At 36.2% G+C, this 16,772-nt stretch overlaps 1 protein-coding gene and 1 long non-coding RNA gene across 3 annotated transcripts in view; one reads left to right on the forward strand and one right to left on the reverse strand.

The window, feature by feature from the left end:
- Positions 1 to 15,876, forward strand: part of LOC131144066 (protein ZINC INDUCED FACILITATOR 1-like) — a 96,999-nt gene extending 81,123 nt beyond the window's left edge. Inside the window, exons 17-18 of the mRNA XM_058092438.1 lie at positions 15,530 to 15,615; positions 15,695 to 15,876. Coding sequence (XP_057948421.1) covers positions 15,530 to 15,615; positions 15,695 to 15,757 — 149 coding nt within the window. The 3' untranslated portion in view covers positions 15,758 to 15,876. The remainder of the gene's footprint in view (positions 1 to 15,529; positions 15,616 to 15,694) is intronic.
- Positions 188 to 4,569, reverse strand: LOC131144067 (uncharacterized). 2 transcript variants are annotated; one of them, XR_009133684.1, is made up of 4 exons: positions 3,995 to 4,569; positions 2,693 to 2,837; positions 738 to 805; positions 188 to 609 (listed from the first exon to the last, which is right to left on the reverse strand). It is a non-coding gene; the product is annotated as an uncharacterized LOC131144067 (long non-coding RNA). The 2 variants fall into 2 exon arrangements; XR_009133683.1 differs by lacking the exon at positions 2,693 to 2,837 and having other exon boundaries at positions 3,995 to 4,532.
- Positions 15,877 to 16,772: the final 896 nt, after the last annotated feature.

Consider the following 16,772-nt stretch of genomic DNA (forward strand, 5'->3'; position numbering starts at 1 on the left):
AACCGACCCACTACCTATTGGGTTGGCCAATTCCCAACCGAGTTTGAGCAAGTTGGGATTGGGTCGGTTGACTTTGGTGGGCGGTTTGGGTCGGGTTGTACGGTTTGGGACCTTCTAAAATGGGTCAAAAGAGCACAGAAAACAGAAGCCATTTGAGAGTCTAACATAATCTTAATTACAAATTTAGTTCAAAGCAAGCAGCCAAGCATACATATGTTGTATTGCTACACATTCTAAACAAAAAGTTATTACAAACATTCCAAGTTTCCAACTGATCCAAGGCTTTCCTAGCCAGCAAAGCTTCAAAGTTCAAGCAAAGTAATGTAAAACTGAAAATAAAAAATATCACATAATGCTTTCCTAGCCAGCAAAGCTTCAAAGTTCAAGCAAAGTAATGTAAAACTGAAAATAAAAAATATCACATAATTGTTTGGGTTACATCCATCAAAGCATCAACCATCATATCTAAATTCAACTGTCCATTGTCCAGAACATAGCAACCATTCCAGCCATTGCCAACAAGATATCTCAATTCTCAAGTCTTTACCCCACAATCCATCCTTTCTAGTTGCTTTCTCCCAAGTCTGAAGTCCCATGAGGCAACAAGTCCTGGGACAAAAAAATCAATAATCAAGCATAAATTTTAACATTAAGTCATAAAGTATCAACTAAATAAGATTTTAAAGAAGAAATATAACATGAAATGAATAAAATGTAGGTCGAAATGAGCTGCAAACCAATGTTCAGCGTGCAGAAGAGTTAGTCCCATCTTGAGGGCCATTGCCACTTTGAGACCACATAAGCTCTAAATAAGAAGCCAACAATAAAATAAATTAATTATTGACATACACAAATAATACAAAATGCAAAAATTATAACTGCATGATAAAGCATTTATATTTTAATACAATAATACTTGTCTCTATTTTCTCATATTCCTCAACATCATCCATAGCAGCTCGATGACTGATTGGCTTTGAGGAGGACTAATTTTGTGAACATATCAGAACCTCTACCATGAAAGGAGACAATGAGCTACGAAACGAGTCAAGAACATGCCCCCCGTACTAAATGCAAACTTCAAGGCAACAATAAACACTATATCCGCTAAAACATATCAAGCTATTAGCGACAAGACATGGTATTTCTCAGAATTAGCCTTCCGTCATGCTAAAATATGAAACTATGAAGTTATAGGATCCTCACATCATTCTCCCAAATATCTCTCCACCTTTGATTTGTTCCCCAAGTTATCTTCTTCAAACAAATGCCTACTAAACGGAGTTGCAAAAAGTCTTTTTGGATCCTCATAATCCTCCTCAATCTCCATATGCACTGGTTGAGACACACGTGGTTGTTGCACACTTGGAGTTGCATCATGTGCGAGATAAAATTCATACAAGTGAATCACAACATTTTGCACATTCTCAGTTTTCAGACTGGCTGTCTCTTTATTAAAAGGTTGTGAAAAACTCCACCTAACATACTTAAATTTCTTCCTAGGATCAAGGACCACCGCCACATATAACAAATAATTCAAATTCTGCTCATTTCCTTATATGGAGGACCAGTAGTCCTCCTGCTTCTCGAACTTGAAGTCATCCTTCCACTTTCATCCCTATCAACATCATCATCTTCATCATCATCTAAAAAATAGTGTAGAAAATGTGGATCATCTTCCTCCAACCACTCAAAGGTCTTTTCAAACTTTTCAGGCACATCCAGCATCAAATAAGTGGACTTCCTCCTTGTTGGCACATCTAGACATAAAATAATCTTGCACTCAATTTTTTTTTTCTCCTCAACACATTTCTTAAAACTTTGCAGCCTAGATGCTGAGGATCTTACATATCTTACTGCATTTCAAACTTTGGTAGTAGATGTGTCAAGTTCTTTTAAATCATCACCCACAATAAGATTAAGAATGTATGCACAGCGACAAACATGCAAAAACTCATGATCTAAGATAGTCCCATTCCACTCTCTTGTTCTCCTCTTCAAATGTCTAATTGTGTCATTATTAGAATTAGCATTGTCAAAATTCACATGAAAATCTGATCAATTCCCTGATTAAACAAATAATTCTCAATTACCCTACCAATAGTCTCACCTTTGTGATTGGGAACTTGACAAATGTTAAGAATTCTTTTGCGGAGTTTCCAATCATCATCAATGAGATGTCCTGTAAGACATATGTAGTTTAAGTTTTGGTAGTTTAAGTTTTGGATGTTCAAGTGTCCGTGGTGAGACAAATCCGATGACCTCTTAATCTAATTTTCAATTTATTTTTCTCTTCATAATAGATTGTCACAACATCTCTAGCAATTGTGGTGCGAGATGGGATCACACTCCATTTTGTTTGCATTACAACAAAAATTTTGAAATCCACGACCCTAAAGACTAAAAACTGTTGGCACAACATTAACCCCCCCAGGTGATTCCTTTTTAGGCTGAAACCCAAGATTGATTGCCCTTTAATCTTGTTTCCATATCGATATTTTGGATATTGGGAGGTTAAATGAGACAATAAATTACTTGTGCCATGGTTCTTGGACTCCCAAAGATATTCCTTGCCACAATATTTACAAACAGCCCTAGGTCTATTATCTTCAAAATTCTCTACCTTATCAAAATGATCCCAAGCCATCCATCTTTTTCTACTACTATTGTTACCAGGGGTACGCTTACTGACCTTGGCATTAGAGTCTAGATCTTCCTTTTCCTTAGGAAGTGAGGCAAGTCGTTTGGTAGATGTGAGATCAACTGGATCAACTCACATCTCCTTTGGATCAGCTGGACCAGCTTGATTCTCGCTTGCTTCTCCTTTGGATAACCATCTAAAGCACAATGGAGGGAATAAAATCATTATCACTAAACAATTTTGGCATTATCATGTGTACAATACAGCATGCTACTAATGAATATCGCATCAAATAGACAATATTCCAAATCAAATGCCACTGCAAACACTTGTAAAAGTATAAATCACATCTAGACTCAGTTAGCACCAGCCACCTCACACTTATCCAAAATTCCAAATTAATTTTGGTTTAGTGCAAATAGCTACAGTTGAACTCGAACTTAATAAATACTCGATACATTATGCTCCTGAGCGAACTCATTTGATAGCTATTGGTAATATAATTACTTGGTTTAGCACACTCTTTTTATATTTATGTATGTTTGTCATATGATTTTTTATTCTATTTAGTTCTCAATCTATTCCATTACAGCACATCGAACATCGCCTTAAGTATTAATTTTCTTTGGAATATATGAAAATTAGGTGATAAATTTGTTTCTATTCTTTCTAATTCCTTTCCAATGTACCAAACATATAGCAAGTGTTCTTCACTCATACACAAGTGAACTTCTACGACTGGGCATGAGCAAAGTATTGTGTTAATGTACTTCTTTTGGAGCAAGAAGTTGGAAGAATTGGGACTAGGAGAAAATCTGAACTAGTTGATAAATGTTGTACATTATGTTCAATGAAATGGAACATACAGGTAGCCTATGAAATGTTAATCGTGCATTATCAGAAGAATAAAAATAAAATAAAATAAAGAAGATCAGATTCCATTGCTAGGAACTGAAGTGAAGCTTTGAATATATTAGTGCATATTAGGTTGAAACTATTCTGGAACTGCCTACTTGCTTAGACCTAAGCCACATCAGGTTGTGGAAAAATTCCTGGGGCATTGGAGGGCGCTACTTCTTCAAATGCCAGTGCAAACTTGTAAGAGAATAAATTGAAATCACATCTACTAGATGTCATCTCTAATAATTCTGGAGTAGCCTACTTATTTTGGTTCAGTGCAAATATGCCAAATAATTTCATCTCTCCTGAATACCCTATTAAATGACCCTACATGAAACTCTTATCAACAAGCCCAGGCCCAAATCATCCTCCTCAAAACATCCGCACCAATAAATTAAGATATGGAGCTAAAGATACACAGAATCACATAACACATTACACAAAATCACTTACCTGTGTGCTGTGTGATGGGTTTGCTGAGTCGGTGACTGATGCTTTCGGTCCTTCTGAGTTTGTTTCACAACTCACAATGATGAAGACTTCAGGACTCAGTGGTAAGTGGCGATGCCGGTGACAGAGAGTAACCAGCTGCTAGTAGCTGCCGACTGGACAGCCTGGATGATCCGTCGTGGAGTCATGTACGTCTTGACACGATGGCGACTATGAACTAGGGTTAGGGCTCGAGCAGGTGAAGTGAAGGGGGGAGAGGGGGGGTTAAATGATTTATATACCCCCTCCCAAAAAATATATATATATATATATATATATAAACGACGTCGTTTGCGTACAGGGTGGGCCGGGTCAGGTCTGGTCAGGTTTGGATAATTTTAAACCAAGAATTGGTCGCCCAGTGGTCGGTTCAATCTTGCCTGAACCATGTCCGACCATTAAATGGTGCCAATTCACCCAGCGGTTCTCGGTCCGGTCGATTCATCCGAGTGGGTCCGTTTGACTGGTTTTTTGAGGAGCCCTAGTTGAAGAACTTGTGGAGACCTGTGCATCGCATCAGATATTGCTATATATTGATCTAATTGTCTCAAGAAATTGATATTATTTAACGAATGCATTCACGAGCCCAATAAATAGTATCTTAAATTTGTGGGCCATTATGATAATGCATTATTTACTTATTTGCATAAAAAATTTTGATTGGTTGTTTTAATTTTTATATTTTTTGTTTTCTGATGGCAAAATAAATTTCATTAATAAGGCTTTACGTGGAAGAATAATATATCTCCTTAAGAAAATTTGGTTCAAACTAGAAAAAAACTAAAACAACAAAAATCAAGCCAACCAGTTCCTCTAATCTCTATTTAAATCCTGGAAACTAGCTTCCCTAAGAATTCCAAGCCCTACACACCCAAAAGAAGCCATACACTGAATCTTTCCCATACCAATGACCAATTTAAATTCTTCCCAGAAAAAATCTGCACGTTATGTTCCATCCATAAGCCCTATAAAACTGCAAACTTGCCACACTTCCACAGAGCTGCCCTGTCCTTCTTTCTCCCAAAACCAATGAAAGAGATGACTAACAGGTCTTCCACTAAATAGGGACAAGCCCAACCCTCTTCCATAATACCAAACAGTTTATTTCATATCCTTCATGCAAGATCACAATGCAAAAAGAGATGGGGTGTTGTTTTGGAATTCCTATAACAAAGCATGCAGACATCTGGAGGGAGAACCTTCAAAGGTCTCCTAATCTCCAGCAGGTTATTTGAATTAATTTTGGTAAGAACAACCAACCAAGTAAAAGCTTTTACTTTAGTGGAAATTTTTTGACCTTCAAATAATAGGATAAAGAGGAAAAGGAGAACTCAAATAGTTCAAGAATTAGTAGAAGGAATTACAAGTGAAGACCCCTGATTGATCCAGAGGCTGAGAATGGATATCCCTTACCAAAGATAGGTTGCAATTGTTCAATACGGACAAGAAGGAAGACAACTCTCCTGTCTTCCTGTTGTTTAGAGGCTCTTAAGATGGAAATTCCAAAAGACTGAAGGGCTACTGCTCACATTGTCAAACAAAAAATATAACTCTATTTGGCTTAGAGCACAATCTGAAAAAACAAGGAAAAGTAGTGGAAAGAGGAACATTCCCAAGTGATGAGTCTTTCCAAAACAGAATCTGGGAACCTCTCCCCACCTTAAATTTAGTGTGAGAGCTGAAAAGAGAGTAAATCTGATAAATAGACCTCTACAGACTTCCCAAAGAACATCTTAAACTAGCATTAATATCCCACCCTTTCTCATCCAACCCAAACTTACTTCGTATAACTCTATGCCACAAGGAATTATCTTCTAAGGGAAAGCACCACAACCATTTTTCTAAAAGAGGGATGTTTTTATAGACCAAATTACCAAGGCCCACCCCCACCCCTCCTTTTTGGACCTACTAACCACCACCCAGCTCACTAAATGATCCTTGCAACTCCTCACACTAGACCACAAAAAATATCTCATGATTCTCTTAAGCTTAATAGCGGTCCCCACTTGAATTTTATAAACAGAGAAGAAATACAGTGAAATACTATAAAAATAATCTTAAATAAGCATAATTCTACCGCCAAGAGAGAAAAAGGCACTCTTCCAACCATCTAATCTTTTGGTCACCCTTTCCACTGCTGGACTTCAAAAATCCAAGCCTCTAGGGCTCCCTCCCAACAGAACCCCTAAGTCAAAGGCCAATCCAATAAACCACACCCCACATCTGCAGTCCAATCACTAGTTCTCTCTATGGGAACATTTAAGGCTACTAACCCACTCTTCCCCATATTAATTTTGAGCCAGAAACCCTCTAAAAAACTTGAAGAATACCCAAAATTCTATGAAATGAAGGGCTACATGCATCAAGGAAGAAAGTGGTATCATCAGCAAATTGAAGATGAGAAACCACCACCTTCTCATTCCCCACACCAAACCCTTTAACCAGCCCTCTATTAACCGCCCTATCCACCATGCTACTCAAGACATCAGCTGCAAGTACAAACCAAAAGGGAGATAATGGATCTCCTTATTGAGTGCCTCTCAAAGCAGTAAACCAAGATTTAGGTGTAGGGTTCACCATTCACAATAATCGAGAACCACACATTAGACAAAAAGGCTCTAATCCACGTGTGCCAATGCTCATGAAAACCCTTTTTCATGAAGACCTTATCCAAGAAACTCCAACTCACTCTATGATAAGCTTTCTCAAAATCTACTTTGAAAACAAACCTGACTTCTTATTCCTATGTATATCCTCCACCACCGCCTCATGGGCCACCATAATAGCATCCACTATTTGTCTCTCCCCCAAAAAAGCACTTGAAATAGTATCATTGAATACTTCACTAAAACTATTGGCTAATACTCTAGTAATCATCTTATACACACTAGAGACAAGACTAATAGGTCTAAAATCCTCAACTTTAGAAGATCTAGCTCTTTTAGGCACCAAGGCTGTAAAAGAGGAATTGATAGTCTTGCGCAAAGTCCCATTCCCATAGAAACAGTAATATTTTCAACAAAAACCACCCTTAACAATCTCCCAAGAATCTTGGATGAAAGCCACATTCAATTTGTTCGGACCTAGTGCCTTTTCTCTATACATCCCAAAAACCACCCGTTACTCCCTTCTCATCAAAAGGTCTCTCTAATTGGTGCATTTGATCTTCGAAAATACGATCCCAATCTACCCTCTCATAATCGGCTTATTCTAGATCTCCTTCAAACACAAATTATGAAAGAAATTAGTATCAATAGATGCAATTAGACACTGATCATTTGTGCTCCTCCTGTCCCCCATATCCAACTCCCTAATCAAGTTTTTACTCTTATTTCCATGAACTAACCTGTGGAAAAAAGAGGAATTACAATCACCATCTTTAACCCATTTGAATTTGTTCTTTTGCCTCCTAACTCCTCATTTCCTAAAAAAATATATCCTCCTCATTTTTATTGGAGACTCTTCTAGCCTCCTCACTTTCCAATAGAATAACCTCCTCCTCCTTTCTATCCAAATTCACCAAGTCAACTAAAAGACTAGATTTTCTAATTCTATGTCACCAAAGTCCCCGTTATTCCAAGATTTCAATTTTTCTTTGAGCTGTTTTAATTTCCTCATGAATCTAAAGCCTTCCTAGTCTCTCTCCACTTCTTCTCCCCAAGAATCCCTAACCAAAGGCTTAAACATCGCATTGTTCAACCACATATTCTCAAACTTGAAAGGGTTGGGATACTACGACGCTGTACTAGACTCCAACCAATTAAGGAAGTGATTGGAAGTAGTCATTCCTAAAATCTTTTGGATCTATGCTCTTCTTACACTTGTTTTCTGCTTAATAGGATGCTTTCCAGTGTCTCGTGTATCCAAAAACATCCATATTCTCTATTGACTCGTGTCTTTGGGTGCATTTGTTTTGTTCATGTTTGTGCTGTTAAAAATGTCTTTATTGGCTACTTGAGAATTCAAAAAGGATATAATGATCCTTGAACTCGCAATAAATATGTTAGTGCAGATGTTGCCCTTTTTCTTTTTTTAGGGGACACCTTATTCCTCTAGCGTTGGGTCTTCATTGGATGAATAGATTTTGAGTCCATCAATGATTTCTAGCTCCCCCTCATCCATTGGTCCTCCAACCCTACCCTTATCCCTCTAGAGAAAAATCTTGATCCTCCTCTGGATCCATCATTTATTTACACAAAGAAACAATTAAGGGTTTATGAATGACGGAAAATAGGTATAGACATCACTACCACTATGCAGCTGCCTTTTCTATAGTCCACTATTTCGAATTCTAGTTCTAGAAATCCATCCTAGTGAGAATTGGATTTGTCGATTACACAACAAAAAGGTACTTGAACATGTACTCAACAGTCATTAATTGCTTATCCTATTGCTCATTTTGTTTCAGCTTAACACCTTCCTAGGCCTATGCGTTCTTTTGCCCTATCAATGACCTCTGTCGCTATCCCTTCTTCACATGATGAGACACTTGTCAACTATGAATGCGAGCATGCAATGCATGTAGAAATGGCTGCCTTGACCACTCGGGGGAGATAGGATTTGGTGGTTCTTCCTCTTGGTAAGAGTTAGTTCATTGTCGTAGGGTTTACATTGTCAAATATCTTCCTGATGGCTCTATTAAACGTCTTAAGGTTCGATTGGTTGCCAAGGGGTATATTCAAACATATGGTGTTAATTATTTTGAGACCTTCTCTCCTATTGCTAGACTCAATTTTATTCGTGTAGTAATCTTGTTGGTAGTTAATTTTGGTTGGCCCTTATACCAATAATTAGATGTGAAAAATGCCTTTTTGTTTGGAGATCTGTAGGAAGAGGTATACTTGGAGCAACATCTTGGTATGTTGCACATGGGGAGGATGGTAAGGTATGTAGGTTGCATGAGGCCATTTATGGTCTTAAGCACTCTCCTCGAGCTTGGTTTGAAAAATTTAGTAAGGTGGTTTTTGTATTTGGTTTTCATTTAGTGCTACTCCGATCATTCACTCTTTGTTCTCCAAAACTAGATAGGTGTGGTGCTTCGAGTAGTTTATGTTGATGACGTCATCATCAGTGGAAGTGACCAAAGTAGGATTGCAAATGTCGAACAGTGGCTTCAAGAAATTATCCAAATCAAAGACTTGGGTACTCTACATTATTTTCTTGTTATTAAGATTTTACAATGTAACAAAGGGTTGAATCTATCTCAGTGAAAACATGCCTTGGACTTGCTAAGTGAGATTGGTCTGTTGGGAGCGAAACCAGTTGATACACTCAAGGATCTCAATGTGAAGCTAACTAGGGATGTTGAATTGGAATTTGAAGATAAACGACGATATAGGCAGTTGATTGGCAATTTGATCTACTTGACTATCACTAGACCTGACATATCTTTTATAGTGGGGTTGTTGAGTCAATTTATGGAAAATCCCAAACAACCACACTTGGATGTTGTTTGTAGTATTCTAAGGTATCTCAAATGCTCTCTTGGTGGAGGTTTGATGTATAAACGTATAGAAATTATGGGATTATGGGATACTTTAATGCATATTGGGCTGGTTCAGTTGATGATCGAAGATCTACTATTGTATATTGTACATTTATGGGAGGTAATCTTGTTACCTGGCATAGCCAAAAACAAACAGCTATAGCTAGATCTAGTGCTGAAGAAAAATACTGAGCTATGGCTCATACTATGAGATGTGGTTGAAGTCTCTTATGTTAGTGATGGGATTCTTGGTTAAGAAGCCCATAGATATGCTTTGTGATAATCAAGCTGCCATTTATATTGCTAAAAACCTAATGTTTCATGACAGGACAAGGCACATTGAAGTCGATTGTAATTTTGTGAGGGATATTGTGTTGAAGAAGGTTGTAAGAATTCCATTTGTGAAATCTATGGATTAGTTAGGTGATGCTTTCGCTTGGGCTTTATTTAAGCCCGCCTCGTCCAGTGGTTGTAACCATGGTCTTAAATTTCGATTTCGACTCAAATTTCGAAGCTCCAAAAGTATGGAAATTTCGATAGAAATTTCGATTTCGATGTCAATTTCGATTTCAATTTGAAAAAATAATGGAAACTAGTAGTGAAGCATGAAATTATTTGTGAAACTTTAGAAATGGTTAACAAACATAATAATATAAGTTTTAAGACTAATATATTACAAATTATATACATTTATGTTTTGTATGAAGTGGAAAAGTCGTAAAATAGTATGTGTATCAAACATGCTTGTAAGATAATGTACATTAAACATATTCAGTTAATGCAAATGAAATTCATAAATCATTTAAAAATTATTTATTATACAAATATTGATAATTTAGACATGAATAGTTAAATAAAATCTATAAGTTAATTTTTTCATATAATTTCAAAAGCACTTGTGATAACCTTTTGTTTCAATAAAATAAATTAAAAGAGAAATTTCACTTCACTCTTGAATCTCTCATTTGAATTTTGACAAAATTTCATTGCATAGTTAAAATTTCGACAAATTTCGCTAAAATTTTGAGGTTTCGATAAATTTCAGATGATTCGTTGAGATTTCGACTGAAATTATGCAAGACGGAAATCGACTACTATTTCGATTTCGAGGGTGACAGAAATTGGAAATTTCGACAATTTCGTGGAAATTTATGACCATGGTTGTAACAAGCTGGGGTTAGGTGATATTTATACAACTCCAGCTTGAGGGGGAATGATAGAAGAAATAGAATATTTTAGTAATTATGTGGTGTAAGTAGGGGTATTTTTTGTTGTATGAGATCTTTTATTATTAATATATAAAAAGGCAGACCTGGAGCTGAATGCAACTCCAGGAAACTGCCACCTCCTCTCTTTTTCTTTCTTATTCTTTTCTTCTCTTCTTCTCTTCTTTTCTTCTATTCACCTCTATCTCTAACTTTACAACATAGTTGGAAGCTACAGCTGCTGAGATGGATGTGTTGCCAAGTCAAAATGTAACAGTCTCAGCCCAACTAGGGTGAGGTATTGTCCACTTTCGTTCACTGGGCCTCACCATTTTGTCCTATAAGAATAAACCATCCTTATATGCCTAAGATCTTTGCAGTACCCATCCGATGTGGGATTATGATAGGATCTCCCATCTAATCTCTAGCATCCTCATTAGAGTGGCCCACACTCCTATATGAAAACTACACCTCTGTGTAGGATTCATGCTGTGACGGTCTCAGCCCAACTCCAATGAGGTACTGTTTGCTTTGGCCCACTGAGCCTCATAGTTTTGTCCTATAAAAGGTGCCTCACATAGTTGAAGCCTAATCTATTCTCATATGTTGAAAATCTCGTAATGCACACATGATGTTTCATGACAATGATTATGGATTTAACTGATCCCCAAGGAATTGCTGAAGTGTTGTTGGGTTCTTTCCATTAAATATCATCCTAAAGGTACCATTGAAAGGCTTAAAGTCTGACTTTTTGCCAAATAGTAAACACAAATTTATAGTATTAACTATTTTGAGACTTTTTTCTCCTATTGCTCACCTGAACTTTCTTTTGCCTTTGTGGGTGGTGATTTATTGGGTTTAGAGGTGTATATGGAACAGTCTTCAGATCTTGGGTATGAGATTTCAAGAAAGGTTTGTAGATTTCAGAAGGTTATTCATAGTTTGAAGCTGTATCCTCGTGCTTGGTTTGAAAAAATCAGTAAGGTGGTTTGAGTATGGGTCTAGACACCTATTCAGACCATTCCATGTTTGTTAGATGGAAGGAATGTGGTGTTTTTAACTATTGTTTTAGTGGTGTATGTTCATGATGTTGTTGTTGATGATGATATGGCTGGAATTTTTATATTTGAATGAACATTTTGAGATGAAAGATTTGGGTGCACTAAGCCATTTTCTTGGCATTGAGGTTATCAGGAGTTAAAAAGGTGTTGGTTTGTGTCAGCTAATGTAAGTTTTAGATTTATTGATGGTGATAGGCATGCTTGGAGCAAAACATGTTGATATTCCTACTCATCTAAAACTTTCAGTTGACAAGTTAAAAAGGTGTTGGTTTGTGTCAGCTAATGTAAGTTTTAGATTTATTGATGGTGATAGGCATGCTTGGAGCAAAACATGTTGATATTCCTACTCATCTAAAACTTTCAGTTGACAATGTGATTTTGATGATAAATATGGAAACAGACTGCTGGTTGGCAAGACTATTTATTTGGCACTAATTTGACTTGATATTTCCTTTGTTGGAGTAGTCTGTCAGTTTATGGAAGACTCAAAACAAGTGCATTGGGAGGCTATGTGCAGAATGCTCAAATACTTGAAGAGTGCTCTTAGCAAAGGACTCTTCAATAAATCAATCTTGACATCTAGATACCTTTGGTTAATCTAATGTAGATTGGGCTGGATGTGATAATTAGAGAAGGTCAAGCTCTGTTAATGTATTTTTGTTGAAGAAATCTTGTGACTTGAGAACTGAGAAACCAACAATTGTGGCCTGGTCAGTCTAGTGTTGAAGCAGAATACAGAGCCATGGCTCATACTGCTTGTGAAATGATGTTTAAGTCCCTTATATGAGAAGGTTTTTTTTTTTGCTATTATCAAGCTTATGGATATGTATTGTGACAATCCTGCAGTCATCTATCTTGCTAGTACCAAGCCTACTGAGGTGGATTGCTACTATTATAGAGATGTGATTAACAAATTGTTAAAAAAGAAAAAAAAAATCTAAAAGAAAAACAGTGGCAGAGTGGTTTATATTAAGTTACTTATAACAGATATCTTATAGAGGGTAGGCCTTGCCGCCTTGGATCAACGGCAAGTTTGCTCCCTTGTGACTGGTTGGTCACTGGTTTGAGTCCAAGGAAACAGCCTCTCTGCATAAAAGCAGGGGTAAGGCTGTGTACGCTGTGACGACCTTTTCCCTACCCTCGCAAAGCAAGGAGCCTTATGGCCCGGGGACACCCTTTTTGTGATGGATACCTTAACATGAGGAAAGTGAAAGTTTATTTATGTCTGAGTGGATCTAGTTTCAGCATATACGTTGTTGCTATTGCTATGACTGAGCTTCTCTAACCATTCCATAATGCAATTTGAAGGAAGCCAGTCTAATGAAGATGTCATACAAACAGACCAGAAATTCAATATCCTAGATTAAAATAAAATAAAATAAAATTGTGGACATGCAAAAAAACTTGTCAAAAAGGAAACTACTGAAATGTTTTGCGTTAATTACTTTAATCTTAGCAGTGATGCTATCCATAGCTTATGAATTTTTTTTAAAAAAGTTTTTAAAAGCTGAATTGAATTCAGCAATGAACATGCATTGCATTTGCAAAACCATGGGGGAACTGTCCAAGCTCCAGAAGCAGTTTCTTCATTTGATATTTAGTTATAATGTTCTTGTTTGCAGTACCAATTTTCTCCAGGACTCGTGGATGTATGGAGGATGCAGAGCATGATTAGAGCACTTTCTCTGAAAGCATCCTCTTTTACCAAATGAGGAAAAACTCTTGGTTTAGCTTAGTTTTGTTGGCTGGGCAAATAGAGTTGCCAAACACTGGAGGAATTTCAAGTTCATCATAGGGAAATAGAAATGCAAACTTAGGTACCATTTTGCACGGTTAAAGAGATTGTGTTCCTCTTTCATTGGTCATTGCTGTTTAATTCAACACCTAAGGTTTTCATGTAAAATTAACTGCCACTTACAAAATGGCCCTATATGCATGGGAAATCAACTCTTTACTAGGTTTATAAGGGTTCTAATATTCCTGCCTCAAAAAATTAGCCAATAGTTAAATATAAGCCAAATTGCAAGAAGAAACAGAAAGGGCCTACACATTTTAATTTCACCAGACTTGGGTAGTTAAGTGAAATGGGTGAAGGGATAATTTTTATCATGGAAATCTAAAGCACTCATACACATAGGTAGGGGATTAAGCAACGGAGTTTATTATCAAATTGACAGGACTGTAATCAACAAGTGTGAAAAAGAGTGCACAAGGAAAGAAATTATATGAAATAATCTGGTGAATAGCCTTAGTTTACATGCTATGAGTTTCCTCAATGTTCCCGCTATTCATGGAACGTGAGAAGCAAATGATTATTCATCTGCTTCTGGAATCCCACCGGAGGCTGAAGGACGTGTTAGACTGCCATAGAAAGATTAGCTGCACCAACGAAATGAAGTAAAAAACGATGTTAGCATACAAATGTAGAAAGGGAAATTTTTTGCTAAAGCTTTGCTTAAAGGAATTCTTTCACAATTTAACAGTTTTATTAGGGAAGCTGGGTGCCAGCGTTTTGTATGCTTCATCTTGAGAGTAGTATTAAAGAATATGTCTGATTATGGGGGCAATTCTGTGATATTGTAATATCTAGGTTCTGGAGTGTATTTTAGCATTTTTTCTTGCTCTATGTTTATAATAAAAGATAAATAAATTCTGGAATTCTCAGTAGCTTTCTCTCTACTAATTGTTTCTATTATTTTTCCTTCTTTTTTCTTTTTTCCTTCATCCTTCTTTCTGTTTCAGTTTAGATATTTTCGTCTGGGTTACTTTCAGAAAGATTCTGGTTTCTTTACAATATTTATTAAATCCATGTCCCATTTTGTTGCCCATCCAATGTATCTAAATTATAAGGCCCTGAAATTCGAGGGCACAACGCCTGGGCAATCATGTTTTGGCAGAGATTTTGAGGACTATTCTTTTTACTTTTTTCCTTTTCTTTATTTTATATTTTTGGGCCCTGCTTCACTACCCCTTTTTGGGAAAGGAGGTTGATCTGGACTTTGCAGGGATGTGCAATCCTTATTCCCAAAGCATGTCTTAAACTTCTTGCTGCAGTTTGAAGCATTGTTTTGGTCGAGTTATTTGATCATGTTCAACAATGTGCAAATTTTCCATAACCCTGTCCTCAATATGTAAACTAATAGGATTTGTATGGTCATTGAAAGAAGTTGGAAGCTAACAATAGGCCCGTAAATGTTTAGGTAGAAAACAAAAAATGGGCACGAAATCAGTTTGATTGAAAAATTCACTTCTACTTTTATATTTTGGTACTCTTGATTAGTTTGGGTTGAAAATTTTTTTATACTGATTTTAAACTTTTAAGTGATTAATATAATATAGAATTAAAGAGCAGCCCGGTGCACAAAACTTCCGCGTATACAGGGTCCAGGGAAGGGGTGGACCACAATAGGTTTATAGTAAGCAGCCTTACCTTGCATTTTTGCAAGAGGCTGTTTCCACGATTAATATAAAATAGAATGAACAAGGGAATTATTGATTTTATTTTTTTGTTTATTTATATGTTAATACTTTTTATTGTCTCATCTTACGTTGTATTCACTAATTTTTATCAAACTCCCTTGTTTTGTCATGGCCAGTGCCACTCCCAACTTATAGCATGTGTTCAGTCCTTTACTGCTAACCCATATTGACATTATTTTAAAAAGCCCTCACAAATTTGATGATCTAAATCTCTCTCCCCCTCCCTTACAAAAGCATATGCTGATTACATGAATATGTTGGGATGCAGGTGATCAGATAATTTTCTTCACCCTAAACATGATTGTGGGGACTGGACTGCTAATGACCTTCAGACCTTTTCTAGCTGTACCAGATGTAAATCTTTCTTAACTCAATCTCAGCAATTGATTTCAAGGCGGACGAATTTAAACGTACAAAATTCTTCTTTTCCTAGGTGAACTTGAACTCAAACTCCTTGTTATCCCAGAGTAGGCTTTCAGACACATTGGAGCATTAAAAAATAGAGACTATTTTCTCTCTCTCTCTCTCTGGCATGAGCACAGCTTGAATAACTTGCCTTGAAATTCTATTTGTTTATTTGTCAACTGGAAATGGGAAAGTGCATTGTTTGTGGTACGATGGAAGTTGGCTATAAGTAATTTACACTGATATGAGGCACTATACTAAGATGCATTATTGGAAGAACATTGCTAAAGAGAGGGGGCGGGGGGGGAAGAAAAAAAAAAGAAGAAGAAGAAGAAGAAGTTTTGGCTGAGTTAGACTAACAATTTGGTTTGTAAATCACATGTTTAGAGTGAAGAATTAAAGGAAATGCACTTACATTCCCCAAATTATACAATGCATTACAAATACCCCTTTAAATTTTTGAAAGCAACATTTACTCCTCCTAAACTACGATAGAGGGTAATACAATTATCATCCATTAACTAAAATATTAAAAATTACTTTAATACTATTTTATTTTAATTTTACCCATTTAACTTTGTAATAATTTTTAGACGGTAGGAATCAAATAACCTGCACATGCTTAAATTTTTCTTCTATAATGTCACTTTACCACATGCTAAAGAGAAGGTTTTCAATATATATATATATATATATTGAGACCATTATGGCTTTCAGGAGGGGGGTGGGGGAACCTATGTATAAAATGCATTAAAAATCTTGTAAAAAAAATTTTATTGTATATTCCTTTTTATTAATTTTTCGTAGTAAAGTGTAATTTCATAAGGTATATATATTATGTGAATGCCTAAAGATTGCAACATAGAATATGTGTTATTTTATTATTGTATAGTATATTATTCATGTAATGCAGATTATGTATATTTTTGTTTTATAGAGGAAATTAAATTGATATGCTATTTTATTATTGTATATTATACTATCCATGTGATGCAGACAATGTTTTTTTACTTTATTTTATAGAATTAATTTTTTAATTTCTCGAAATTTTATTTTTTATTCTTATATGTCAACTAATTTTTTTCTATGTTTTAACATATTCTTTC

Source organism: Malania oleifera, chromosome 12 (genome assembly GCF_029873635.1).
Source record: "Malania oleifera isolate guangnan ecotype guangnan chromosome 12, ASM2987363v1, whole genome shotgun sequence".
Lineage (NCBI taxonomy): Eukaryota > Viridiplantae > Streptophyta > Magnoliopsida > Santalales > Ximeniaceae > Malania > Malania oleifera.